Genomic DNA, 26,680 nt, shown 5'->3' on the forward strand with positions numbered 1-26,680 from the left:
GGCACCCAGGCAACTAACTACTGGCCTCCCTAATGGGGTTAGGGTTGCAGGAAGTGTGGGTTTCCCTCACTCCCTTGGGAAGGGACCAGGGGCGTCTGATGGTTGTGAGTTCAGCCATCTGGTCCACCAATGTTGGCTAGCACAGGCTGGCCCAGCCAAACAATGTGGACTCCTGCCCAGCAGGTGAACCCCTGACCTTCTGGGCCTGGGGAAAAGCTCCTTAGCATTTACAATGCCACCACCTGCTTCACCTTGGAAAAGGAAAGAAAGCCTAGGCAGCACAAGCTTTGAAATTCCTCAACTGCACCCTGAAAAAAGACTCAGAGGGTACAACTCCAGCCTGGATGCACTGAACACTTGCCCCCATGCCCAGCCTGCGATGCCAAGCACTGGAGAGGCCAACAGAGCCAGGTCAGGAGTGTCCTTTTAGGGCAGATCTTATCTGATTGAGGGGGCCACTCTATTCTCAGAAGAGCAAATGACCAGCAGCCTTGGGGAATGGAGAAAGGGAGGGTTCAGAGTTTCCCTCTAAGTGTGTGTCCTAGGATATGTCCCTATGCATCAACCGCCTTCAGTTTTCCCATTGATAGAATGGGTTTATTTATGGCTATGATTTCCATGTCTCAATTTGGGTTTCACTTCAGTTACTAAAGAATAGCTCAGTTGATGCCCAAAAGCTTGTGCATGGCAGCACCTCTGCATGCATGGCCAGAACCATGGGACTCAAGAAGAATCTTCCTGTGTGCACAGCTTAGGAAGGACACACAGACACAGAGAACAGACATTCACGGGAGCATCGTCTTCATATAGAAAAGATAGCTTGAAAGACACTCGGTGCACCCTCTCACTAGCTAGCTCACGTTCTCACACACACACACACCTATGTATGCACGCACGTGCGTGCGTGTGCGCATACACACACGGTGAGGGCCAGCAGAGTGACTGAACACACGCCTTAGCTGTGCTGGTGGCAAGGGAAGGAAATCTAGTGCCCTGGCAGCTCCTGACTTTCAGTTCCTATTTAAAATGTCTGAATTGGGAGCATGGACAAGCTCCCAAATTAGCTTTTTAAATAGAAGCTGAGAGTTAAAAGAAAGGCGGCCGTGTCATGGGGGAAAAGCAAGTGAAAATCCCGGCCAGGCCAGGCCAGAGGCAGAGAGGGGGAAAAGGGAGGCCAGGCAGTGCTGGGAAGATGCGAAGGAGGGTGGCAGCCGGTGGGTGGGTCAGCATCTCCAGGGGCTCCTCCAGCTGCAGGAGTCACGGAGCTTCCCATCTGCCCATCTCTTGCTCTCTTATGTTTTCCAGGTCACCTGCTTGTGAGAAGGGCAGGTAAATAAAAACCATACTGGCCTAGACTAGAAATTCAAGTCTTTTCATATTTCCCTCTAGATCCTCTGGAGAGCTACTTCTCTTGAATGATGGGCTGGAAACCTAGGAGGAACAGGGCCGGGTGTGGGGGGTGCAGGTGGGAGGGGAGCCTATGAATCAGTGTCCTGTCCTCAAATAGGACTTAGAAGGTGTGGGAGAGGTCAGTTGACCTCTCTGGAAGAGGAAGGATGCCCCCAGCTAAGGGTTCCAGGAAGCCTCTGCTTGGGGCAGACCCAGCCCTGAAAGCTGGCTGACAGATGCAAAACAAAGGTGGGAACGTACGAGAATTCAGACGCAGACAGAAATAAAATAGGAGGTTTTAACTCTCCCCAGTGGGCCAAAGGGTGGAAGACTGAAGGAAAATGCCCCTCCCTGGAACCCCCTCCCCCCAGAGTCTGGGGCCCTCCCAGGGGTCCTAGCAACGGAGGCTTGTAGTTGGCGAAAATTAGCTCTTCCCTAGAGGGAAGGGAGGAGGATGGTGGGAGCAGTGCCAGGGCCTTCCCTGAATTCTTCCCCAGTCTGCCAGGGAGTGGCAGTGTTGTTAATCATTATTACTGTGTGCAAATCCCACCGGCTCTGGGACTCCCGGCAAATGCTGATGGGATCCCACGCCCACTCTTGAAGGGCCAATTGTACACCTTTCAGACTGACACACGGAGGGGGGCTTTGGGGAGAGTGGGAGGGAGGAGTGAAAGAGGGGCTCCAGCTTCCGGGGGCCCACAGCGGCCTAGCCCGCGACGACGGGCCCTGACCCCTTACCCTGGAACAGGGCTGGAGGTCCTCGCCAGCCTGAGGCCCCCCGCCCGATTCAGCGAGGCTCTCCGGAGCCTTCACCGCGCACTTTGCTCTCCCCTGGCCGTCTGTCTCGGGCACACCCTCTGCACACTCAGAGCTGCGATCGCTCGAGCCCGAGCCCGTGTGCTGGGCCAGCCGAGGCACGGAGCCGCCTGGCTTCCCGGGGGGCGGGCCGAGATCCCGGGTTCCTGGTACCGCGGCCGCAGACCAGGGGGAGCCGGAGCCACCCGTCTGCACGGACCGCGCGGGCTGAAGGATCAGCGCGCCACGGCCCGAGGGCGGGAGGCTGCCCCCCCCCCCTCCGGGCCCCATCCGCGGGTCCTGTGGCCACATGCCGACCGCCTGCTCTCCAGCCTGGGCCGGAGCGCCGGGCACTGCGGCTCCGTGGGCTTTGGGGAGGGACCGAAGGGCCGATGGGGCGGGCTCAGGCTGAGGCTTCATCCTACGTCCGGACTCTCGGACCTGGATGCTGGGAGCACGTGGTGGGGCGGGAAGGTGAATCCCTACCTTTGGGTCTCGCCCCTCGCGCCCCGGGAGGACAGCGTCTCTTACGCGGGATGAGGGTAGTGGGAGCCCCCTTGGGGTCTGCAGCCCCGGCACCTGGGGGCACGCGGAGCCGGGAGCCGCGGCGCCGAGAAGCTTGCGCGGAGTTGGCTCCGCCTCGCCAGGTGGCGGGGCTCGGCCGCAAGCAAGAGATGGTGTCGCGTGGACAGTCGGTGAGAAGGAGACACCCAGCTAGCTCCACAGCACCCCCCAACGCGCGCGCACACCCTGGCGCTCCGGGCCGCCTCTCCCCGGGCCCCCGCAATACGCCCCCAGCTCGCACTCGCGCCCCCCGGGGCTCCGCCCCCACGCCCAAGCCGAGCTCACCTTGCCGCGCTCACCCCCGCGCCCGCCCGCGCCGGCACGCGCCGCCACCTCCAGGCACACCCTAGGATTCCTCCACTCGCCCGCGGAGACGCACCAGGCTCTGCCCGTCTCCCCGCCCCCCGCGCGCGCGCCCCTCCACACACACACACACACACACACACACGCGCGCACACCCTCGCGCGGGGAGTCACACGCCCTCGCCCCGGGCACTCTCCCGCGGCGAGCCTCCAGGTCCTCCTCCTCTCTGCCTCCGCTGCCTGGCGGCCCGCGCTCTCGGGCCTGGCCTGGAGCCGCCCGGCGGGCGGGGAGCGGCGGGGAGCGGCGGGGAGCGGAGGGCGCAGCCTCGCCGCCGCCCCCGGACCTCCCCTGCACCCCGCCCACGCCGCGCCCCGGCGCCTCCCGCTCGGGGGAAGGGACCTCGCCAGGCAGCCCGGGGCCCGCCGGGCTCCGCTCCGCGCGGCGCCGGCGGCGGCGGGGGCAGGGCGCGAGCGAGGCAGCCCGCGAGCCCGCGAGCCGGGCGGCGGGGAGGGGACGCGCCGCGGAGCCGGGGCCGGAGCTGCGGCGCAGGAGGGAGGGAGGGGGGAGGGAGGGCCCCAGGGCCCCACGGCCCCACGGAGCGAGGGACGCACGGACGGACCGAGCCAGGGAGGGAGCGAGCGAGACCTCGCCGGCGAGCGGCGGCTGCTGGGCGCTTCCCCGCGCTGCTGGGCGCTCGGCGCCTCCGCGGCCCCGGCTCCGGCTCCGGCTCCGGCCGCAGCTGCCTCGCGCGCGGGTGCGGGGCCCGCCACTCGCTCCGCCGAAGGTAAGAGGGACGCGACCGAGCCTCCTGGAGCGGGAAGCGCACGGAGCGCCGCTCCCACGCCTGTTGCTCCAGCTGCCCACGCGGCGCCCTCCCACTCCTGCGCCCGGGCGGGTGGGCGCTGGGGCGCCGGAAGGACTGCGGGTGGGGCCGGCGCCGCGGGGAGCAGGCAGCCGGCCGGGGGCGTCGGTTCCCTCCCGCGGGCTGTGCAGCCGCCTCGGGGCCGGGGCCGGGCCGCGCGGCGACGCGAGGCTTGGGTGGGGTGCGAGCCTCGCGCTCCTTCCACTGGCCTGCCCTCCGCGGGGTGCCGCGGGCAGCCCGGACCTGGCGGCAGGTGGCGACGGCTCGCTGGCACCCCCACCCCGTTGAGGGGCACCGGAGACATGGCTGAGGGCGGACGCCGGGAGCAGTTCGGGGCGCTCCGCGAAGTTCTCCAGCCCGGAGGCCGGGGGCCTGCACGGCGGGTCCTGCCCCAGCCCCAGCCCGCTGCCACCGCGTGAGCTCCCGGAAAGGTCTCCCGGGGAAGCCTGGGCCGCTGAGGCCCCGGGGAGGGGGCCCGAAAGAGTCCCTTTGGCGAGGTGTTGACACCCACCGGGGCTGGGGCGCCGAGGGGACCGGGCCGAGGAGTTACCTGGAATGACTAAACTCCTGCACCTGCTTAGCGTTGACGTTTGGACCAAGTCCAAGGGGTTCTGCTTTTACCCTGGACAGCCTGGCATGTCAGCAACAGGCTGAGCTTCGGAACCTGGGATCCTGAAGCCAAGACAGGGCTCGGTTGTATTTCGGAAGAAAGACTGCCCGAACTTTCTGATAATCCTGTTTGTAAGAAGGGGCTGGGATTCCTATACGGTGCATGTGGGTATCGTGCGTGAATGTGCCGGATGGTTAAATGTATGCCGTGTTTACCCTTAGTTCAAGGAAACCTGGATATTTAACGTCTGTAGAAAGGACGTGCAGGAATTCAGTGCCAAGCGAGTGTACATCTCCCCGTGAGGACATGTTGGCACACAGAGGGCAATTGATGTACTTATTTTTCCCTGTCGCTACTTGAAGGCAACAAAATGTGAGTCCACAAGGGACCCCCAGGAAAAGAAAGATTAGCAGCTTGTTTCCTTTGCTGGAGTTCAGGAAAGTGCCCTGGCCAGCCTAGGAGTGGCACTGTGGGAGAAGAGGATCTGTGTGTGTGTGTGTGCGTGCGTGCCAGGCCTGCACCCCAAAGATCCCCAGCCTTGCATCCTGTCAGTTGCATGTCTGTCCACCCAAACCCTGTGGGCACTTGAGAAGCCCTGCCACCCCCACCCCATTGTCAGGACCCTCCCCTTCCCCCCCGGGACCAGCCCCATTCCGGGCTAAGCACAATTGTGGAAGGAAAAAGTTTCCAGAGACTCTCCACACCCAGCACTCCGCTGAGGTCGTTGAAGGTCAGACCTTGGTGACATGATACTTTTGCTGCCCTGTGGCTGGGCTCAGGTTAGGTGTCAGCCCCCAGGACAGGCCTTCTGGTCACTCTGCTGACTTTCGGCCCTCTCCCTCCAAAATTGAAGCTGTTTAATAGGGCTGACTTCTTACAGCAGGAGAAGATACATTCCCTCCTCTTCTAGGGTTTTTTGCCTTTGTCATTTTAGCACTCACCTGTTCTAAATGGCACTTCCCCAGCCTCCCCCCACCCCCATCTTTCCCACTGTCAAACTCTTCTGCCAAAAGCAAAAATAGCTTCAGATTTTTCATTTGTAAGGCGTCCACGTCCTAGTAAAACCTTGGCATTTGAGGCGTGTGCAGTGCCATTGGCTGGAAATGGGGCCGCACTCTTGTGCCTGTTGCAGGAATTCATACCCAGGTCTGCTTCAGGAGATGTTGATCCCTGTCGGGGGCAAGCGCTGCCATGAGAGCTGTGGAGAATCCCTGCTTAAGCCAGGTCATGTCTGCAGGGTTGTGTGCAGGCTGCTATGGCCCTGGGCATGGTATCAGGCAGGGAAACTTTTCTTCCCCTTTCAAACCCTATCACCCCTCCTACACACACACACAGAGAGAGAGAGAGAGAGAGAGACAGAGAGAGACAGAGAGAGAGAGGGAAAGTAGTGGTGGGGCAATTGTTCCTTTTGAGGTACGTTTTACCAGGAGAACCAGGCTTGAGCCTCTGGAGACAGCCTGGCTTTTGCTTGGCCTTCTTTAGGAAGACTGCCCTGGATTGGTTTGGCCTTGGGACTGGAAGCATTTAGGTAGGTAGAGGATTGTTTTTCCTTCCCTGACTCTCAATCATTCATCCAAAAGCAGTATCTGTAATACTCATTGCCCTTGAGCAGAGGAGCTTGGTCTGAGGTGGAAAGGGTAAAGTGGTGGAATCAGCTTGGCAGGGGTTGGGCCGGCCACGGAGGCTTGGGAGTCAGGGTACAGCAGCCCTGGAAGATTGGAAGGGGAATGGCATTGCCCTCTCAGGGTGCAGAGATGCGGAACTAGCCTAAGCAGGTGCTAACAAGGTACCTCCGGGCTCAGCACTCTCTGATCTTCCTCCTTGCTGCTCTAACCCTCTCGAGGTCCTGCCCCTCTGAACTCCAACCTGGGATAAAGCAAAGATGTCAAGGGTCAGAGGTCCAGGGCCCCATGTCCAGGAACCTGGCCCCCTTTACCCTGCAGGGAGTAGGCCAGGGGTTCTATGGGCGGACCCCGCCTCTGCCAGCTTTGAGTTCTGAGCAGTGCGGGCTGCACACCCTGTTCTGGGCACCAGCCTCATCAGGAATTCCCAGAACTGCCTCTTGTTGAGATGAGGCTTGGGCTAAGTCTGTCCCCACAGCAGCAAACCCAGACGCTATACTTCCTGCTTTGCATGGGCAACTGTTAGGAGGAGGTCTCAGTGAGACCCAAGCCATAGCCTTGATGGCCTGGATCCTAATGGAATCCTTTGAGCCACAGGCCTCCCTGTCACTTCCTTGTCTAGCTCTCTCATTTTACAGATGTGGATTCTGAGGCCAATGATGGCTTGCTCTCGCAAGTTCAGGAAAGAGTTGGAACTGGAATGCAAGGCTTCCTGACCTCATGCTTTTCACTGCCTGGGCCGGCGTAGGGGGAGTCTCTGCATCCTGCTCTCTTCTATGAGGAATATAAATATCTACCTACACATAGGTCAGGAGAGCCTTTTGGTAGTGACTCAGTCAGAGGTCTGTTTGAAAATCATCAGCTCCTATGTCCATGGGATTCCGTCACTTTGAAGGACTCTTTCTGAGTCCCTGCTCCCTCCCTGAAACTTATAGGCAGAAATGTCCAAGTCATAGAGTTTTCTGTAGGGATAAATTAAATTGTTGCTGTAAAAGTGCCTAACACAGTGCCCAGAGCATTGCCAGCACTCAGTAAATGTTAACTGAATGTGAATTGGAATTATCTGTGACCGATGCTTACGTTGCTGGCTTGCTTGCCAGACTTCCCTTGCTCCTCGGAAAACCCAGCTCAGAGTGTGTTAAGGGACTGCAGATCCTCCTGGTGGCCCAGAGGAAGTATGGGAGTTATCAGGGTAAATTTCTTGAAAAAGATATAAAATGCACAGGATATGCTCCCAAATCCATCAGTGGCATGTGGATCACCCACTGTCGCGGATGAACAATCCCCCTGTTCTTGTGCCATAATCAGGAGCTCATCAGGCTTGTGCTGTATTTCTGTTCTCTGAGTGATGACATTTATAGGGAATGTCATTGTCATTCCTGTTGTCTTTTGCGGCATCTGAATCACCCTCCCTTTATGAGGGAGCAGAGGCACCTGTGAGTATTCTCCGTAGAATGCAGATTAGGAAACTGAGGCAGAGGTGGGCTCTGTGCAAAAGCCCGACTGGGAGCACAGTGAGTGAGAGGCACTTCGGTTGGGTTCTTCTGATTCTGATCTGTCCGTGGGGTTCACTGTTGGGAGAGAGGACGTCTACCCTTGAGACCCCCCCTTAACGGGGCATGGAGTAAAATCGGTGGAATGCAAGTGGCATCTACAAAATCTGGGTTCCCAGGCTGAGAACCTCCTTATGCATACTGTGCTGCTTCCTGGGCTGTCATGTAAAACTTGAGGTCTCATGGCCTTTAGCCTTAAGGCACTTCCTATGGGAGGGGGAAACGGGGCTGTACCCTTCACCTCCACGTGGAGACAGAGACAGCCTGGGCTTAAATCTCTCTGCCTTCAGCCAGTTGTTCAAACTCTTCGTTAATCTTCTTCATCTGCAAAATGGGGACGACAGTGGTGTCTACCCCCTGGGCTTGCCAGCAGGGTTGGCCGAGATGGTCCATGGATGCCTGCGGTACGGTGCCTGGCACACAGTCAGCCCTCTGTTGACACCAGCTGCTGTCCCTCTATGGACTGGAAGACCTAGGAAAGTCAGGAAGCATATGCTTCAGGGCACTTCAGGGCACAGGTAGAGGGGTCAGGCTGCCTGAGGTGAGATCTCCAGTCCCTCCCTTTCTGACCTCAGACTGCCAACTCCTAGGCTTCCTCCTAGGTTGCCGTGAGGGTGACATGACATGATCCGTGGGAGACCGTGCAGTGCCTGGTGCCGATGAACCGCACGATGAATGTTAGTGACGGGGATTATTAGACATGTAGAAAGTGTCTTGTGATCCAGCCCAGAGGGCGATAGGTGCTGAGAAGGGGGCAAAATGCCGTGAGCCCAAAGAAGGAGGGAATTTCAAGGTGACGAGAAAAGGGGGCATTGCAGAGACGCTGAGGAACGGGGATGGGGGGCGATCAGGAGGGCTGGAGGAGAAGGAGATTCCCTGCAGAAGGAAGCATGTCCAGGAACAGAGCCCTGCATGGTCCCCTCATGAGCCACTCTGCTCTTGCTGCTGAGGCTGGTAGGGGTGCATGGGCACGGGCTGCAACTGTCCACCAGGATCCGTTGGTGGCAATGCTGGCCTGCCGGGCCACAGAGCTCGGACCTGATTCTGTAGGTTGTGGGACTGAGCACCAGAGCACTGGGCCGTAGGGAGAGGGCCCTGAGCAGAAAGGCTTTCTGGGGACCAGGAGCAATGGGTGGGACGCGAGGTGAACAGGCTGGTGGGAAAGAGGGCAGTCAGAGCTATCGTCTCATTATTTGGCAACTCCTTGGGTGAAGCAATGAGGAAGATGGCCAAAGGGACGGGTCTGGGGTGAGGGAAGCTGTGAACAAAAGGTTGACTGATGGGCAAGGAGGCGGGTTCGGTTTGACCTTGTCCGGCTTCAGAGGCATCCAGGTGGGAAAGTCCAGTGGCAGCTCAGGAGCGAGATGAGGTAGAGGTCTGAAAGCCTCGAGGGGTGGGTAGGCAAAGGAAGGAAGCCGGTTTATAGGGAAGGATGAAGACCAAATCCCATTTACCAGACAAACCTCTGCCTCATTCAGTGAAACATACCGTCAAGCCAACTGAACTCCTGGGGGTCCAAATGATTCTGAGTTAGGATTGGTTCCATGTGCCAGTTTAGGATTAGTGAAAATGAGTGTGTCAACCCCAAACAATTTCCTGGTGCTGTTACGTGTGTTTCTGTGTCACCACATGTCTTCCCACAGATGGTAACACATTTGGGGATTCAGAGTCATTTCAGTATCATCCTTAAAAAGCCAGATTTGGGAAGGTAAATCTGTTTCTCAAAGCCCAAAATAATTCTCCGAGCCATTGTTCCCCAGCAAACATGCAGGTGACGGGGAGGTGTGTCCACGATGTGGTTCGGAGACTGTCAGGGGAAGGGACAAGGTGGCCCCGGGCCTGGAGGAACCTCCAGGGGGTGGAGTGGGGCAGGGTGAAAGGGGCTGGCAGGGAAGGAGCGTCGTTACATAACCCAAGGGAGCGATGGATGGTGGGCAGATGGAGACGGGAGGCGAGGAATCTGGAGATGGCAGAGTGTGGATCGGCTTCCTCTGGGAAGCAGAGGGACAGCACAGGGAGGCAGGTGAACCAGTAGCCCAAGACCCGCTTTCCAGGGCGGGCAAGGAACCCTGCCTGGCGTCACAGCCTCTTGTCCTGGCCCCGAGGGGCACGAATGGGTGCCAGGCTGCCAGGGGTCCCGGAGAGTGTCACCCTACCAGGGACTTGGGGAGTAGGACTCCGGGCCCACCATCTTCACCTGCTGTCTCGGAGAACCTTCCGGATGGGGCAGGCCCAGCCTCTGCTCACCAGTGAGGAGCAGACACTGTGTTTACCCACTCTCCCTCACCCAGCCCCCATCCCTGATTACTCTGGTGGGTGAAGAGTGAAATAAAAATTAGCGTGTTTATCCCACTTTTAAATTCATTTAATGAGAACTCATTTACCCTCTCCCGATTTAAATTCGTAATAACGCCATAACCTTTCGGAGCTGATTATTGCCCGCACCTTCCCACCCCTTCCTCCGAAAAGGCCCTTCCTTCCCACGCTCCCGAGCCCTCGCGGGACCCGACGGTGTGCTGGGCCGTCCACAGCACCTGGTGGCGCCAGCCCGCCCTACTGCCCTGCGCGTCGGGAGCGGCAGCCGGGGCCGCCCCCCAGCAGGGGCCCGGGTTTGTCCACCGGCCCTGGACGCCCTTGCCGAGCCGCCGCGTGGCTGCCCTTCCCTTCATCCTGTTGGCTCTGCGGGCGGGAGCAGCCGGGCGCTCACCGGGGTCTCCGCTCTCCCCTTTTGTCTTCCCAGGAGTCCGGAAGCCAGCTCCACGCCGGCGCCAGGCCGGGCAGGGGGACGCAGCATGGCAGCGGGGGTGGCGGCCTGGCTGCCCTTCGCGCGGGCGGCGGCCATCGGGTGGATGCCGGTGGCCAACTGCCCCATGCCCCTCGCCCCCGCCGACAAGAGCAAACGGCAGGATGAACTGATCGTCCTCAACGTGAGCGGCCGGAGGTTCCAGACCTGGCGGACCACGCTGGAGCGCTACCCCGACACGCTGCTGGGCAGCACGGAGAAGGAGTTCTTCTTCAACGAGGACACCAAGGAGTACTTCTTCGACCGGGACCCGGAGGTGTTCCGCTGCGTCCTCAACTTCTACCGCACGGGGAAGCTGCACTACCCTCGCTACGAGTGCATCTCGGCCTACGACGAGGAGCTGGCCTTCTACGGCATCCTCCCCGAGATCATCGGCGACTGCTGCTACGAGGAGTACAAGGACCGCAAGAGGGAGAACGCCGAGCGGCTCATGGACGACAACGACTCAGAGAACAACCAGGAGTCCATGCCCTCACTCAGCTTCCGCCAGACCATGTGGCGCGCCTTCGAGAACCCGCACACCAGCACGCTAGCCCTGGTCTTCTACTATGTGACGGGCTTCTTCATCGCCGTGTCAGTCATCACCAACGTGGTGGAGACGGTGCCGTGTGGCACGGTGCCCGGGAGCAAGGAGCTGCCGTGCGGAGAGCGCTACTCGGTGGCCTTCTTCTGCCTAGACACGGCCTGTGTCATGATCTTCACCGTGGAGTACCTGCTCCGGCTCTTCGCAGCACCCAGCCGCTACCGCTTCATCCGCAGTGTCATGAGCATCATCGACGTGGTGGCCATCATGCCCTACTACATCGGCCTGGTCATGACCAACAACGAAGACGTGTCCGGAGCCTTTGTCACCCTCCGGGTCTTCCGCGTCTTCAGGATCTTCAAGTTCTCGCGCCACTCCCAGGGCTTGCGGATCCTGGGCTACACGCTCAAGAGCTGTGCCTCCGAACTTGGCTTCCTCCTCTTCTCCCTCACCATGGCCATCATCATCTTTGCCACTGTGATGTTTTATGCCGAGAAGGGCTCCTCCGCCAGCAAGTTCACCAGCATCCCTGCCTCTTTTTGGTACACCATTGTCACCATGACCACCCTGGGGTGAGTCTGTGCTGGTGGATGGAAGGACGGAGGTCATGTGGGAGGGAGACTCGGGATGGTTGGGATCCAGCGGAGGAGGATGGAGTTGCCTGTCCAAGCTGCAGGAGCAAGGGCAGTCACCTCATCAGAGAGAGGGAGGCACACCAGGGATGTGTTTGCGGGCGGTAGCTTGCTCTGAATTGAGTCTTCTTTTGGGGAGGGGGTGGTGGGACATGCATTTTATAAAACGTGGAAAATTAAGCCACTACTTGTCTTTCCGGCCATGCCTTCTGTGCGTGTGTGGGGTGCAGTGAGTGGTGACTACTGCCTTCGTGTACACATCTGTGCTTGTGAAGGGCTGCCCCCAGGTGGCACAGGGGCCCGGGCAGCAGGTGGGAGGGCAGAAATACTGAGCAGTTCAGCGCGCGTCCTCAGGAAGGGACCCATTTCCATTAACGGGAGACACCGAGAACACCCCCTGTGGATCCTTCTTGTGTTTCTTGTCCATAATGTATCTGCAGGCTAGTTCTCTTTTGTTTGACTCCTCTTCACTGCCACACATGCTCTTGGGGTCAGTATCTTTGAGCAGACTTTCTCTAAGTGACTCTGAACTTGGGTTTTCTGCACAGCGGGCCACCCGGCTTGTTTTTTCTTGCTGGAGGAGGAGCAGCCTGGCTTTCCCGGCCTGCCTCTGTGATTGAGTGACCTGGCCTACCTGGGTGACCGTGAGATGGTCTAAATGTATCATGTGGTCAGGCACAGAAGCAGCAGCGGCCTCGCAGGGAGGGGGAGGCCCTCGGTGCGGCGACAGGTGACTCCATCTCTTCCACCTTCCCCGAGGTCCCTTCTCTGGCTGAGGTCACAGAAATGTATTTATGGTGCTGGTGTGCGAAGCTTTCCATCAGAGGAAGGGGCCCAGGAAGCAGATTGCAATCTTCACCCTAACAGGATTAGGGCCCACGAAGGCAGCTGTGTGGAGACGCGTGCTTCTCAGGGGCCTCTGCTTCGGCCGCCGTTGGAAGTCATTGAGGCTAATGCAAAATCCCTTTACAATTCACGTGCTGGGTCTGTATTTGCTTAGGCCAGGAAACGTTATATTGCTGATGGAGAATTCATGAGGCTTTTTATTTGGTCTTTGACAATTGGGTTGGTGGTGTCCTGGTGATTCAACTTTTTTCCTGGCTGACACCCTGTGGTGCTGGTGTCAGTTTTTCCATAGTGCTGTGTGTGCTTCTTGGGGATGATTGAGCAGGTGATGGGACCTTTTAAGATGATTACATTTGTCATTGTGCCACATTGGGGGGGAGGGGAGCAAGGGGTGTCACCGCCACATTTGGTGGGGGCGTTCCCTTTGCCCTTCGGCTGTCTGACACAGGCAGTCCTGCCCCTTCCTGTCTTTCCAACACACACACAGTTGTCCGAATAGCCACACACACCCGGGGTGGGTGAGAACGTCTTGTCATTTGGGCTTGTCTCTGGACGTAGACAGCAGATGTGGGCCTCTTGGCACAGTGGGATATTTAAGGACAGAAGGGTCTAGGAGCTGACCACCGTGTCAGGAGGAGAAGGATCACCTTGGCCCCTTTGAGACTGACCCTGCACATGCCTTCACTTTCCTGAAGGGGACCTCCCCCTGGCTAGGACGTCTGGCCATGCTTCCAATGTGGCTGTGACTATCCCGTGCCCTTTGATGGGACTCAGGACACCAGAGCGATGCCTCAGGACCGCAGTGTGGATAAAACAGGATAGACGGATGGATGTCAGAGTTCAAATGAGATCATTTCAGAGGAGACTGCTGGAAATTCCAGGGGCGGCCTATTACTTTTCATTATTAGCGTAAGAGCATGCATGTGTCTACTATGTGTTAGCAATGTGCCAGGCGTTTTGCATATATTATCCACCTAAGTTTTCGCCACAGCCCTGTGAGGTAGGAAAAATGCCATACGACCTTGCAGATGCAGAAGGCAAGGCTGAGAGAGGTCAAGGATATTTCTGTGGTCGCGCAGCTGGTAAGGTAAGCTGATTTTCCAGTGCCCATCTGCAGCGCCCCTTCCCCGTTCCTTCACCACCCCGCAGGTCCCCATACCCTTGGGGCCGTGGGGAGAAAGCAGACCTCCAGGGTTACTTCTTTTGTACTGTAGCCTCGGGGTGTTGATTTATTCTACTCATATCACTCCTTAGCATCAGCAGGGTGGGTGCTACAGCCACTGTCCTAGGCACACAGGGAGTTTGTGAACAAAACACTTCTACCTGGCTGGTCTAAATGCTGCCTTTGAAGTGAGTGGCAGCACTTCTGGTGAAATCCACTGTTTCACTGTCGCTGCAGAGACCACTGATCTCCTTTAGCAGTTACCCTGTAGGTCAAGGGGCCAGGGGACTGGCAGTTTCGGCCTTGTACTTGCTTTATGAGGGGTGAGTGGGGGATGGCTGGGAGCAAGAGGGCTCTGCGGGAGAGGATGGAAAGGGCATCTCCATGGAGAGTGGCTTGCCTCCCCCTACGGGTGGCCCCATGGGCTCCTCGCCCTGCTCCTCCCCAGGCAGCAAAACATCTAGCCTCTGGGAGGGGAAATGAATGAGCAAGAGAAGAGCCTTCTTCTGGCAGGGTCTTCCTTAACCTCAGATAAGTCATGAGACAGCAGCTCAGTCCTCCCCTCCACCCTGGCTGGTGTGGTCCAATGCTGGATGGGGCTACTTTGACCCTGACCTGAGTTGGCTGGAGCCATGGCAGGCTCGTTGCATGGCTGTGCATGGCAGGGGCGCGGTTGAATGCTTTCTAAAGGATCTGTCAGTGTGAATGGGCACCTTTTCCATTTGCCAGGGCTGATAGTGTGTTCAGGTCCTCTTTCTAGGGTGGACCTGAGATCCATTCTCTGTCCCAGTCCCGGACCCCAGGGGGCAGAGGAGGTCAGCCTTCAGCCAGTGTCTGGTCCGCCCCCTGAGACACTCTACAGCATCTATTCCAGAGGCCATGGTGGGAGTCTTCTTGCCCTCTTCTGGAGTCTTTCCCAACTCGGCCCTGGAAACTTCTCCCCCCTCCACTGGCTGGTTCCTGTCCTAAAAATACTCACATAGGCCAGTTGTAGGCCTCAGCCATTCTCGGAAGCCATTCTTGCTCTGACTTGTCGCTGGCGTCTGAGCCCTCAGGTGGCTGTAGGATACCGAGGGCCACTTTCCTGCCACTTTCCACGTTCTGTCCAGCTTCTTCCAGCAGCTCCCAGCAGACCCTTAGTTTGTCCTGTCTGCAGACCCTCCCTGCCCTGAGCCTGCCCTGGTTTCAGTCTGCAGGAAGCTGTCTCCAGCTCCTCTGCAGCAGAGAGCTGACTCACAGGTCGTGGGGCCGGGCCGAGGGCCCACAAGCCAGGCGGCGTTCATACCACCTCACTTTGGTTCCCATCGCTGCCTGCTTTCCTAGGACTCACAGATGAGTTACTCAGGTGTCCTCCAGGGAGGAATCTTCTGGAACCAATTATTGCTGTTTATTTAATATCTCAAAATACCTTAAGCACACCGAACAATAATGGCCCAACTGCCTCCTTGGGTCATGGATGGCTTACCCACGCCACCTCCTGTGCTAGTGGGGAAGACCCACATGCCAGCCCGTGTTTCCCTTGTGTCCCCTCAACGGTGGAGCTCCCACAAGCTCCTGTTCATAATTGCTGCTATAAATAACATCCTCCATTATCTCAGTTAACAGAGGAAGGGGTAACACAGAGCTCCCAAGGTTAGAAAAGACCAACATACCTAGTCGTGAAGGTGCTCCAGGTCGTAGACTTTTCAAAGCAGATTTTCCTTCTTAATTTTGTTTGACTTTGTCTGGCATCATGATTGGCTTAGACTGTCTGAGTCAGTCTGTGGGTGAGGCTCCGGTGCAGCGTGGAGAAGGGAGCCTCCCAAGCAAGCACCCACCAGAACCATCGAGGGCTGATGCCAAGACTGGAGAGGATGAGGCTCTCTTGCCAACTTGGGGAGGGGGATTGGGGCTGGGGAAGGGCACAGAGCAGCACCGCTTCTGGTAAGATGGCCTGCTGCTGCTGGGTCAGCTGGCTTATGTAATTGAGATTGGCAGCCTATCTGTCACCTCATGCCCTGAGATGAGAGAGCTTTTGACAGTGTCCAAAAATCACTTTAATGAAAACAGAATCGATTTCTACTTCTTCCAAGCATGAAGCAGCCTCCAGGTGATTTGCATTTCCCTTTCAAACATAATCCTGGAAGGGGGCTGCCTGACGTTCTGAGAGCCTGAGAGCCAGGCCTGGACAATCAATGCAGGCACATCACAGAGTAGGGCATTTTGTCAGGCTGCCCCCCCACCCCCCACCCTGGGGCCCGAAGTGGAGCCACTCTGGGATCTGGTTAACCCTTCAATTCCCCAAATTCTGGCTGTACCTTCATTCACTGCCTCTGGGGCCCACCAGCCCTCCTCCCAACTCCCACATGCCTTGGCCTGGGACACCAGCCAACCATGCCTGCTTGGATAGTGCTGTGTCCTGGCTCATGGGGATCTGGCTGGGACACACTTATGGGAATGAAAGACCCCCAGGTCTTCTCTTGACTTGACACTTCTTAACCAACAGTTCTCTGGTGCTGCACCTTCTAAGAGAAGATACAGACCCACATCCCAACAAGGAGGCTCGCATTCATTCAACATTTATTCAGCGCCTACTGTGCGCCAGGCCCTGTGAAAACAAAGTGCCCAGATTGCGTATCAGCCCAGTGTGAAGTCCAGACAGAATGAATAGAACGAGATTCACTTCTCTTCCTTTGAACCAAAACAAGAGATGGTGGGAAGAGCAGTAAACCAAGCATCAGAAAAAGAGGCCTTACTCATAATCTTCCCGCCATGCCAGAGACAACCCCTTACACTGCTCTGTGTCTGGCTAACTCCCATCATCCTTCATAACTCAGCCCCACACCACCTCCTCCAGGAGGTCTTCCTGCCCACCCCTGGTACCAGGGTGTACTAAGTGCCCCTCCTCTTGCTTCTTGTTGCAGCCCTTATGTACCTCTGTCTTGTCAGTTGCCATATTTTATTAACTTGATCTGCTCATGTGTCTTTCTCCCAGGATGTGAGCTCTTCAAGGGTGGGTCTCTAATCCAGAGATTGTTATATGATCTGTGTCTAAGTCAGGGTCTTACTAGACATCTGTCCGACTAAATAGTGTCGCTGCCTCCATTTACCTATCTTCAGTTTTCTCTTGCTGATCATCTCCTGGCCATTTTAAGAACCAATGGAAGTGCCATCCAAATGCTAGCTATATGGCCATGTCAGACAAATATCCATTCGTGGGCAGGGTGGAGAGGGGGAGGCCAAGCAGGGCATTCTCTAGTTCTGACCTCAGCCTGAGCATGGTGGGGCCTTTCTTGCATGAGAAGTCTAAACCCTTGTCCTTCACTATTTTTGGCTACTTGGCCATCCTTCCCGCTGCAGACTTTGGGGCCAGGGAGGAGCAGGAGGGGAGCCAGAGATACGCACCCCTGGCCATGAAATTTTCCCCCATTCAATTTTTTTATGTGACAAATATTTATCGAGTAGCCACCAGGCATTGGAAATATGGCAGCAAAGGAAATAATCTCTGATCTTTTTTTTTTTTAATAATCTCTGATCTTGTGGAGCTTACATTCTAGTGGAGGAGCCCTGATAGTAAAGAGATCAACAAATGTATTTACATTCCAGGAGGCAGCAGTTCATGCTACAGAGAAAAATCGTGCATGGTGGGATAAGCAGGGAGCATTGAGTGCGGGAAGGTAGTGGTGCAGGGGAGAGCTGGTATTTTATGTCAGGAGCTCATGTGGTATTTGAGCAGAGACCTGAAGGGATATTCGTAGCTTAGGGAAGAGCATTCCAGGCCAAGAGAACAACAAATGCAAAGGCCATCAGGCAGGGAGGCCTTGGTGAGCTATTCTTGGAATAGCTACAAGGTCCTAATGGTCAAGCCGCAGAAGCAAGGACCAGGTAAAGGAGGTAATGGGGAAAGCAGCTCATGCAGGGCTCTTGTGATCAAAGACTTGGCCCTTTGCCTTTTTCTGTGCCTGAAATGGGAAGCCACTGGAGAATTTCGAGTTGGTCTCACTTAAGTCTGTAGAGGCTCACTCTGGCTGCTGGGTAGTGAATCCTTCGTAGGGAGGAGCTACCATCACAGTCTCGGCTATGGATGATGGTCGCTGGGCCGAGGGTGCTGGCAGTGAGGAGGGGAGAACTGAGAGACTGTGCATGTATTTGAAGGCAGGGCTAACAGGAAGCCATGCTGGTCTTGCTTCTCCCATGCCAGCACTGGAGTGTTTACCAGCTCCCAGAGCAAGGACTGGCCCAGGATGACATGGTCCCAAACACCTCCTCCATCCCTGGGAGAAGTGTTTCACAAGAAGAGGCCTCTTGCAAGAGGATGGTGACTCTAAGGCCTAGGGCAGTGAGACCCCAGCGTGGACTGAGCGGACATCAGAGCACGAATTGAAAAGTGGATGACTGAAAGCCTGGTTGGGCTGCCCCTAAGCAGGAACATTTGTACCTGAATTGGGTTTTTCTTTCTTTCTTTTTTAAAAGTATGTTTGTATGTATTTATTTATTTACTGCATGTGAATGGGGGGGCGGGACAGAGGGGGGGACAGAGGGAGAGGGAAAGAATCTCCAGCAGACTCCACACTGAGCACAGAGCCTGACGTGGGGCTCGACCTCATGATCCTGAGATCACGGCCTGAGCTGAAACCGAGAGTCAGAGCTTAACCAGCTGAGCCACCCAGGTGCCCCTGGGGTTTCCTTTCAACACAGGCAGCATGTGGCGGGCACCTGCCAAGGGCTGGGCACTCTGCTCACCAGCACAGGGCACAGTCTTGGCTCAGAAAGGGAGACAGAGGCCACTCGAAAAGTCAAGTGTCTGTGATAGCAGCTGAGACAGAGGGGTGGGCAGGGTGTCAGGGCTGCAGGTTGGGGAGAGAGATGCACACGGGTGGGTAGGAGACGTTGGGTGTTTCACACCAGAACCATTGCTTTAGATTGGTCTTCCAGGCCAGCAAGTCAAATCGCTGCAATTTCTGGGAGAGGATTTTCTGGCTGGTGCCCATTTCACAGCTCTCCCCCCAAATCTCTCAAAATCAATCTCAATCTCAATCTCTCTCTCTCTCTCTCTCACACACACACACACACTCTCTCTCTCTCTCTCTCTCTGTTTGGCTTTGTGTGGTTTTCCCTCTTTAAACACACTCGTAAATACAAACATGATTCTTCCTGAGAAGCAGCAATTGTTCTGCCTGAAAATAGTAAATAAAAGTGGCCTGGCCCTCTCTCTCCTCAGGGAAGGCCTGGAACCTCTCAGGAACTTCTAGAGTCCTCGTGCCTCTCCCGTCCAGGAGGGAGCTCCTGCCTGGGCCACACAGGGCTCTGACCCCATGTGGTCATGGTTGGGAGCTTCCCCCTCCTCTTCCCATCTCTCTGGGGCAGAGAGAGGAGCAGAGACTTTGCTGAGAGGCTCCCAGCCTGTCCTTGGGCAGGTGGTCCTGAACACAAGCAGCTCCTTCCAAGAAGCTGATACTGTACTCATATCTTACATGTTCATTCTCTGGTGATATCCAAGCAGTTTTGCTTTTTTGGAAGTAGAGACCAGCCCCCTACCAGCTCCTTTGGTAGGGATGTTCTGTGGTGACCTCAGGCCAACGTCTAACGGGGATTTGTTTGTGACAGGAAGGAAGGTGTTACCTTGGTGCCTGGGAGTGCCCAAAGATCTTGGCCAGAAGGCTTGGATTCTGCAGCCTCTGGGCTGAGTCCAGGGCTCGTGCCCCCATCCAGTGTTTCCCAGGCCAGAACCGAGGCTTCTCGTCCCCGGCCCCCACCTCCCTCTGCCCAGAGCCATGCAGACATCGGGTGATTGGGAAGGTAGGGGCCTGGGAGGGGAGATAACTCAGCCTTTGCTGACCATGACCGGGTGGAGGGAGATTGCATCTAGCTCATGTAATCATATTCTGGGTGTCAGGACTGGAATGAGTGTCATTAAACTGAATCAGAAAAATCGTTTTAATATAACTGCCACCTCACACGCAAGCTAGTTGATGGAGAGATGGATGAGGCTGGGGACGCCTCCTTTGTAATGTGATGCCATAAAATCCCATCACCTTCATTATTTCCCACGGAGCCAACGCATCATAATACCCATGAGCAGCAGAACAGCTTGAATTTAATATACAGAAAGTCCAATCAAACAATAAATGGATGGAACTATATAAAGAAACCATTTTCTAGGAGGTTGGCTCCATTCTCTGGGATTCAGCTCCCTGACACATGAAATGTTCATCAATTTTCCCCAATGAATGCAGCTGCGGAATCACCCCATGTGATATTTGGTTGCCTCAGAAGTGGAAGAGGGGAACTTGCCCCCCTATATTATCTGGCCATCAGTGCAGAATTGCAAATCTCATTTTCTTTGATTTGCATCCAGCAGTTCCTGGTGGCACTGCGAAGCACCATCCTAATGCCAGTGAGACTGGAAGCACAGCCCTTGTCCATCCCAGAACCTTCTTCAGCCCCAGGGACTGACCCCAGACTGAGCCAGCTGCTGGGGTTGGGGGGGATGTCTCTGCCCTTGCAGTTGTCTGCGAGACACGGGCCAAAGCCCCCGCTGTGCATACAAGTGCCAAGTAACCGTGATGCCGTGACCATCCAATCTCCGCCCCGAGGTCGCATAGGGCAGATGGTCCATCCTGGACTGGACCCCCCCCCACACACAAGCAAGGCCTCTCTGTGTCTCCTTCCAGCCGTTGTCCGTAGCCAGCTATCAGGACTGCAGAGACAGATGCCACCCTGATTGGCCACATAGACTCACAAAGGCGAGTCAGCTCCCCGACGCTGTATAGTACATGTCCAAGACCGATGGCAGTGATGCTTTTACACTTCGGGGGCGGGGGGGGGGATTCTCTCTGGCGTTACGGTTCCCATGTTACAGATAACTTAGAGGTCACCACGATTACAGGCTTATAGCTGCTGAGAAATATCATTAGTTTATTCTTACTTTTTCCTGGTCATGCATGCTTAAGCAGAGAAAGAAAAAAAATAGGGGAGTTTTAAAAACTGAATGATATTAAAACCACAGATGGCATAGATCTTGATTCAGTTGAACAAATATCATTCCTAGTGTTTGTGATGCACCCTGTTAGTTGGTCCTGGGGAGATAGAAATAAATAAGCCCCTGATCCCATCCCCAAGAAGTTGACAATGCAGCGGGGGATTTGAGCGTATTTATGAGCAGATGAGGGAGGATGGAGCGTGTTCTGGAGCGATCAGGAAGTGTTTGGCACAGAATAAACGCTTAATAAATATTTGCTGATGAATGAATGATCAGCTGCACGGAAAAGGTGACATTTCAACTCGTCCGGCCACAGTGGGTAGGATTTTGAGATGTGGAAATGGGAAATCCAAGTAAATTGCAAAAGGGCACAGTGTTTGGGAGCTTAACCAGAAGGCGGCTTTGCTGGTGTTTAGGGCATGTGAGGGGAAGGGCTAGAGATAAGCAGGAACAAAAGGCTTGCTGGAGGCCAGGGGACCTTATGTATTAGGCCAAGGCATTGGTTTGGTAGGTGTCAGGGAGCCACAAAGGGTGTCCCAGCGTTGTAGTGATTAGGAGGACTTATTTGGAGCTGTCCTCTGGATGAATGTTAAGAGAGGGCCCTTGCCCATGGTGCGGGCCACCAGCAGACCAATCTGGGAAAGAGGCGAGGGAGGCCCAATGCAGGACGGTCACGGTCACGGTGGCAAGGGACAGGAAGAGGTCGAATGGAAAGACATCCGGGAGAAGAGAAGTGTAAACAAGCTCTAGAATCATGAGCCTGGGTGATGGGAGCTGGGGAGACAGCCAATGTCAGAGGAGGAATAGTCTGGTAGGAGGGTGGGGGAAAGGAAGAGACCATAAACTTGGCCTTGGACCCTGGGTATTTGCAGCTGACCCTGGGTAGCCTTGAGGCAGCCAGCAGGGAGGTGGGAGGGTGGGTGTGGAGCTTGACTCGGAGAATGGAGCTCGGGAGGCAGCTTTGGGCTGGGCTGAGGCAGGGAGTGGGCATTACCAAGGACCAAGGAAAAGCCTCGGGAAGGCAACAGGACAGGCCCCAGGTCTCCGGCACTGTGTGTCCTCCCAGGACGCTGGTGCCCCCATGATGAGCCTCGTGGGCACACTGTGGGTATTCCCTGTCATGCCACATCTCTGCTTGGGCCAGAGGGTTGTATCGGCTTTCTGAGTCAAACGAGGTTTCCTTTTAGTCTCCTGCGATGCTAATTAAATAAACAGCTCTGACCCAGGAAGGCAGAATTGGTTTATGGGCTTTGCTTAAAAAAATAATAATAATAATAAAAGAACCTCACATTGCCTTGTGGGTGGGATAGATTGGGCCTGAGGGTCACAGGGCGGCTGGCGTCTGTGCCCGCCTAGGATGGCGCTAACTTGTCCTTCCAGCACCAGGCACCTGAGCAGGGCCTCCGGGGACTTAGGTGCCGCCACTGCCCCTCGTTCTCATCTTGGCCTTTGTGAGGAATGCTGGACATGCTGTTGGCATCGCCGGGAGCCTCCTTGGGCCTGTCCCCTCTCGAGGCATCTCTTGGGCCTGAGGCGAGGTGATGGTCAGTGACTCAGCAGGTGTGCAGCGCACTGTGGTTGACCTGAGGGGTGACCTGAGTCTCAGCAAGACTCTGACCTGGTTGACCTGGGGGTGATGAAGAGAAAACGGGGCGAGAACTTAAACCCCGGGGAGGGGGTGTTAGGGTCCCATTCTACAGCTGGGGAGACTGAGGTGCTGATCATATAGGGACCTCGCCCCATCTCCTCCCCTGTACTGGCGTCACTGGGTTCAGCCCCAAGTCTTCCGACTTCTTCAGGGTCAACTGCTTCCCACAGAGCATCGGCCCAGCGACAGAGATGCTTTGTGTACACAGAGCTCAGGTTCTGCACTCAGCAAGGCGCGAGGTATGGGCAGAGGGTGGCGCGAGGGGAAGCTGGAGGAGCAGCAGTGAGAGCCAGCTTCTAGGAGGAGGTGGCATTTCAGCCGGCCCTTGAGCTGTTGCAGTGGGAGAGTTCCGCGTGCTGACCCCTTCGGTTGGTCACTCGACAAATACGGTGGGTGCGCTGCCCGTGCCGGACCACGTGCTGGCGGCCGAGGAGGCTGCGCCGGACAAGCCCTCTGGGGCCAGCATCGCCACCGGGCAGCGGACCACAAAATGAATGTATGAGGTTGAAGTAGAAGCTGAGAAGAAAGAGAAGGCTGGGGGGGGGGCGCGGATTGGGCCGCCGGGTTGACACGAGGAGTCACGGCCCAGGGGAACAGTCCCTTGGCCTCTCTCGAGTGGAGGAGCCGCTTGCACCTGGTGAGGAGCCAGGAGAGGCCTGACAGAAACGATCACCCAGTAGCTGTGCTTGAGTCTCGTTGGGGTCGCTGTGCCCACCAGGTGGTGGGGCCATTTGCCGTCCTCTCTGGAGCGGGGGAGGAGAGGCAGGCTCACCATGGGTGCGAGGGACCACTGACCCCACCCCCGGAAACAACAGTAACAACAATAACAGTACTAGCTTCTAGAATCCAGCTTTGACCATGTCCCAGGTACTGTGCAAGATAGAAGTTATTTTTTAAAAGATTTTATTTATTTATTCATGAGAGACACAGTGAGAGAGAGAGGCAGAGACAGAGGCCCAGGGAGAAGCAGGCTTCATGTGGGAAGCCTGATTTGGGACTCAATCCCAGAACCCCGGAATTATGACCTGAGCCAAAGGCAGGCACTCAACCACTGAGCCACCCAGGCATCCCTAGATAGAAGTTACTCATAGCATTTCTTCATTGAACTCCCTGTTAGCCATAGGAGACGTAGATTGTTGTCTGTGTCCTAAGGCTGAGGGGACGCAGGGCCTGCTCTGAGCCCCCCTCAGTCACCAAGGAGCTAGGGTTCCCAAGGGCACTGGTCCGATCTGCAGGGCCTGTGTCCCTCACGACCACATGTCCCTCGGGGAGGCCACGGGGAGAAGCCTCCTTCCACAGCCTCCATCTCTGGTGGAGGGAGGAAGACACAGCGTCCCCAGTGTGGACTGTGCCTGGACCGGTGACGCTCGGGCCTGTTGGCAGAGGTCGTGAGGGTAAGGAGCAGACACAGGATGGTGGAGGACAGATCAGAGTCACTGGGGATGGGGTGGGGGAACCAGGCCAGTGGGGATCACAGACACATGACTGCAGGTGACAGGTGGGGACGGGGCCGCCAACAGGCCCAGTGATGGTGAACAGGAAGGAGAGATGGGGAATGTCAGTATAATAGTAGAATCTGTGCAAGAAAAAAAAAAACAACGAGGACGTGCAGAAGTGGTAAATGTGCACGTACTACATGAATGTCACAGGGAGATGTCTTTTAGAATGAAGTCTGAAAATCTCGCTCCGTCTTCCCCTCTGGAGCGATTCTGGTCCCAGGTGCTGTGTCCTCTGGGTGGTCCGGGTGTTGGCGGCACCCCGCCCCCTCGTGTGCAGGCCTGGGCGTCACAGCCCATCACAGTCACCGGCTCCTCCTGGTGCCCTGGAGACACAGCAGGGAGTGGGGGGGCAGGCGCACAGTCTGGGGACCCTGGGAAGCAGCTTTGCTGGGGAGCCCGGGGACACAGCGCGGCAACAGAGCGCAGGCCAACCGTCCTGCACGTCCCTGGGCTCCAGGCCCCGCACGGTGATGTGTGGCCTGAGGATCTGGGGACTGGGGAAGGGGTGGGCGGGGGCCACTCGAGGAGGCTCCTGAGGGTGGCCCCACCATCACTGGAATTCCTCGCACCCGTGCTCCCTGGGGAATCACAGCAGCGGGTGGCAAGTGTTCATGAGCTGGGACGCTCACCCTGCCCTCCGCCAGCCTCCTGATGGCCAGTGTTGGACCCCTTCTGCCTTATTCATGCCATTTCCACATGACACATGAAGAAGAGTAGTTTGCCATATGTGACCCGATATTCGTTTTTTTTTTTTTTTTCCCTTCTTCCCTGGCCTGTTTCTCTTCTGCCTGCAGAAGCTGCTAGAAGTTCTCCCCGGAGTTTTATATCTTGAGGGCTTGTGTCTTTGGAGCCAAAGTCCCCTCGTCTCCCCCTCCTCCCTCCCCTCTCCAGCAGAAACTCCTCTCTGGACTAACAAAAGGGCATTGTGTCGATTAATAAAACATTTTCCCGCAGTCCAGTTGCCAGGCTCAGAGTTTGGTCAGGGCTTTGAGATGATGAAGCGTCATGCTCACCCCCCACCCCACACACTGTGTTTGACTTTCTTAATATTTCCATGTAAGGTCATCTTCTCATCTGAAGAGCAGAGGCTGCTGCGTTCATGCTCAGAGTTAGGTGCTTGATGCCTGGGCTGGCCCAGTGGGTTGACCAAATCCTTTGGTTGGGGCAGGGGGCCTCCCTAGGACAATGGAAGGACCACTGGATTAGGAGCCAGGGGACGTGGGTCGTGGGGCCGGTTTGGGCAGGCTATGTGACTTTGGGCAAGCTACTTTCTCCCTCTGGTCCTCAGCATCTTCTTCTGAATGATGAGGAGTTGAATTTTAGTGCATTTTCACCTCCTAGACAGTTCCACAAGGTGCATGCCTCTCACTCTTAGAAGGAAAACTGATCTTTAGTTCCAGTTAGCCTGGAGAACCCCCCCCCCCGCCCCCGCCCCTGCCCCTGCCACCGTCTGGCGTGGATGGTGGGGGCCCTGGAGACCTTCCTGTTTCCCTTTCTTCACCTCCAAAAAGGAGTAAGTTTAAAAAGTTCCTGGCCAAAGTGACCCCAGAAAAGCAAGTGTGCAGTGGAGCCTGGGAGGTCCAAGCTCCAGTTGGAAACTTCCCCAGAAAGCTCCAGGGTGCCTGGTGGTGAGTTAGGATGACGTGCATGGTCAAGGTCCGTAGCCCGCAGCCACACAGTGCTGGGTTTGGAGAGAGCGGGGGAATTGTGAGTTGGGCCCCCAGGGCTTCTCTGCACGGGCCAATGAGGGGAAGGCATAAGATGTGGGACCATCAGACAGCTGCTTGAACTGTACAAGTCTTGTGTGTACAAAGAGTCTAGCTGCCATCCCCTTGCAGGGCTGGAACCCCCTCAACAGCTTCCATGGCACATGGCAACAGGTCTGCCTGAACCTTCAGAGATAGACGTTTACCCTTTTGACTACAGCTCATTCCATTTTGGAGACAGTCAGTGATCACCACCCTTCTCTGTGTATTGAAACCTAGCCTGCTTTCTCTACGCCCCAGAAGGGTGGGGGCTTTTAGAACCCAGAAGGTTCTATTAAGAAAACCGTTCTGCAAGACAATTATAATTATGGTTGGCAAGAAGACGTTGGGACACCTGTCCTGGCACAGCCTCAGGGTGACCCAGGCTCAACCCTGGCAGATCCAAGCCCTTCAAGGAACGGAAGCCTCACGGGTGAAAAGAACTCTAAACCAGACCCTTTGGAGTGAGTACTCCCCAAGGGCCTGTGCAGCGTGGATGGGTAGATTCTGGGGCCAGAGGAGCCCCCCTTCCACTGTCTCCCGTCCCCCCCATCTCTAGCTTGCTTTTCTTCCCGTTATCCTGTGGGTCTGGAAATGAGCCTGCCTTCTCCACTCCCATTACTTTATTACAGGAGCTCCCCATGGGAACACAGGGAAACCTATATATTGCTATTAGCATTTGTGTGGGCAGCATGGCTTACATTACCTTGAGGTATTTGAATGAAACCAACCATTTAATGATCACAGAGGACTGGGGAGAGGGTGAGCAACGTGTGGGCTCTCTGGCTGTGAGCATCTTGTGGGCTTTCTTTCCAATGTGCAAGAGAAGGCAAGAACTAAGAAGCAGGCAGCAGGTGGTGGCAGTGAAGGGGAAGCTTGGCAGAAATGGGCCAGGTTAGTGAGTCTTCTCCTGGGGGTGCTCTGTGCCTTCTGTCACCACCATCTGAAAGCCTGGTAAACAGTCCCATCTGCATAGGTAGCCCTTGCTCCTCCAAGGCAGGCACTATGGTCCCAGACCCCAGCTCCCAGCAGAGTGCCTGGCACGCAGAAGGGGCTCAGTTGTCAGGTTGTGGCCCATCCCTTACTTGTCATGCCCTGCCTGGTCACTTCAGACACAGCGAGGAGCACCTGCACACCTGTCGTCAAAGGAAATGACAGAGAAA

The 26,680-nt window shown here is 56.2% G+C and overlaps 1 protein-coding gene and 1 long non-coding RNA gene across 5 annotated transcripts in view; one reads left to right on the forward strand and one right to left on the reverse strand.

Moving 5' to 3' along the window:
* Window positions 1–3,146, reverse strand: part of LOC112663896 (uncharacterized) — a 61,884-nt gene extending 58,738 nt beyond the window's left edge. Inside the window, exon 1 of the long non-coding RNA XR_003139434.3 lies at window positions 3,034–3,146. This is a non-coding gene — a long non-coding RNA (uncharacterized LOC112663896). The remainder of the gene's footprint in view (window positions 1–3,033) is intronic.
* Window positions 3,147–3,725: 579 nt separating this feature from the next.
* KCND3 (potassium voltage-gated channel subfamily D member 3) overlaps window positions 3,726–26,680 on the forward strand; it is a 201,313-nt gene continuing 178,358 nt past the window's right edge. The window contains exons 1-2 of one of the 4 annotated variants that reach the window (XM_025452892.3): window positions 3,726–3,835; window positions 10,439–11,596. In XM_025452892.3, the coding sequence (XP_025308677.1) occupies window positions 10,491–11,596 (1,106 nt within the window). In that variant the 5' untranslated portion in view covers window positions 3,726–3,835; window positions 10,439–10,490. The remainder of the gene's footprint in view (window positions 3,836–10,438; window positions 11,597–26,680) is intronic. The other 3 variants (XM_025452891.3, XM_025452895.3, XM_025452894.3) reach the window with 3 other exon arrangements.

The sequence above is a fragment of the Canis lupus genome, chromosome 17, assembly GCF_003254725.2.
Source record: "Canis lupus dingo isolate Sandy chromosome 17, ASM325472v2, whole genome shotgun sequence".
Classification (NCBI taxonomy): domain Eukaryota; kingdom Metazoa; phylum Chordata; class Mammalia; order Carnivora; family Canidae; genus Canis; species Canis lupus.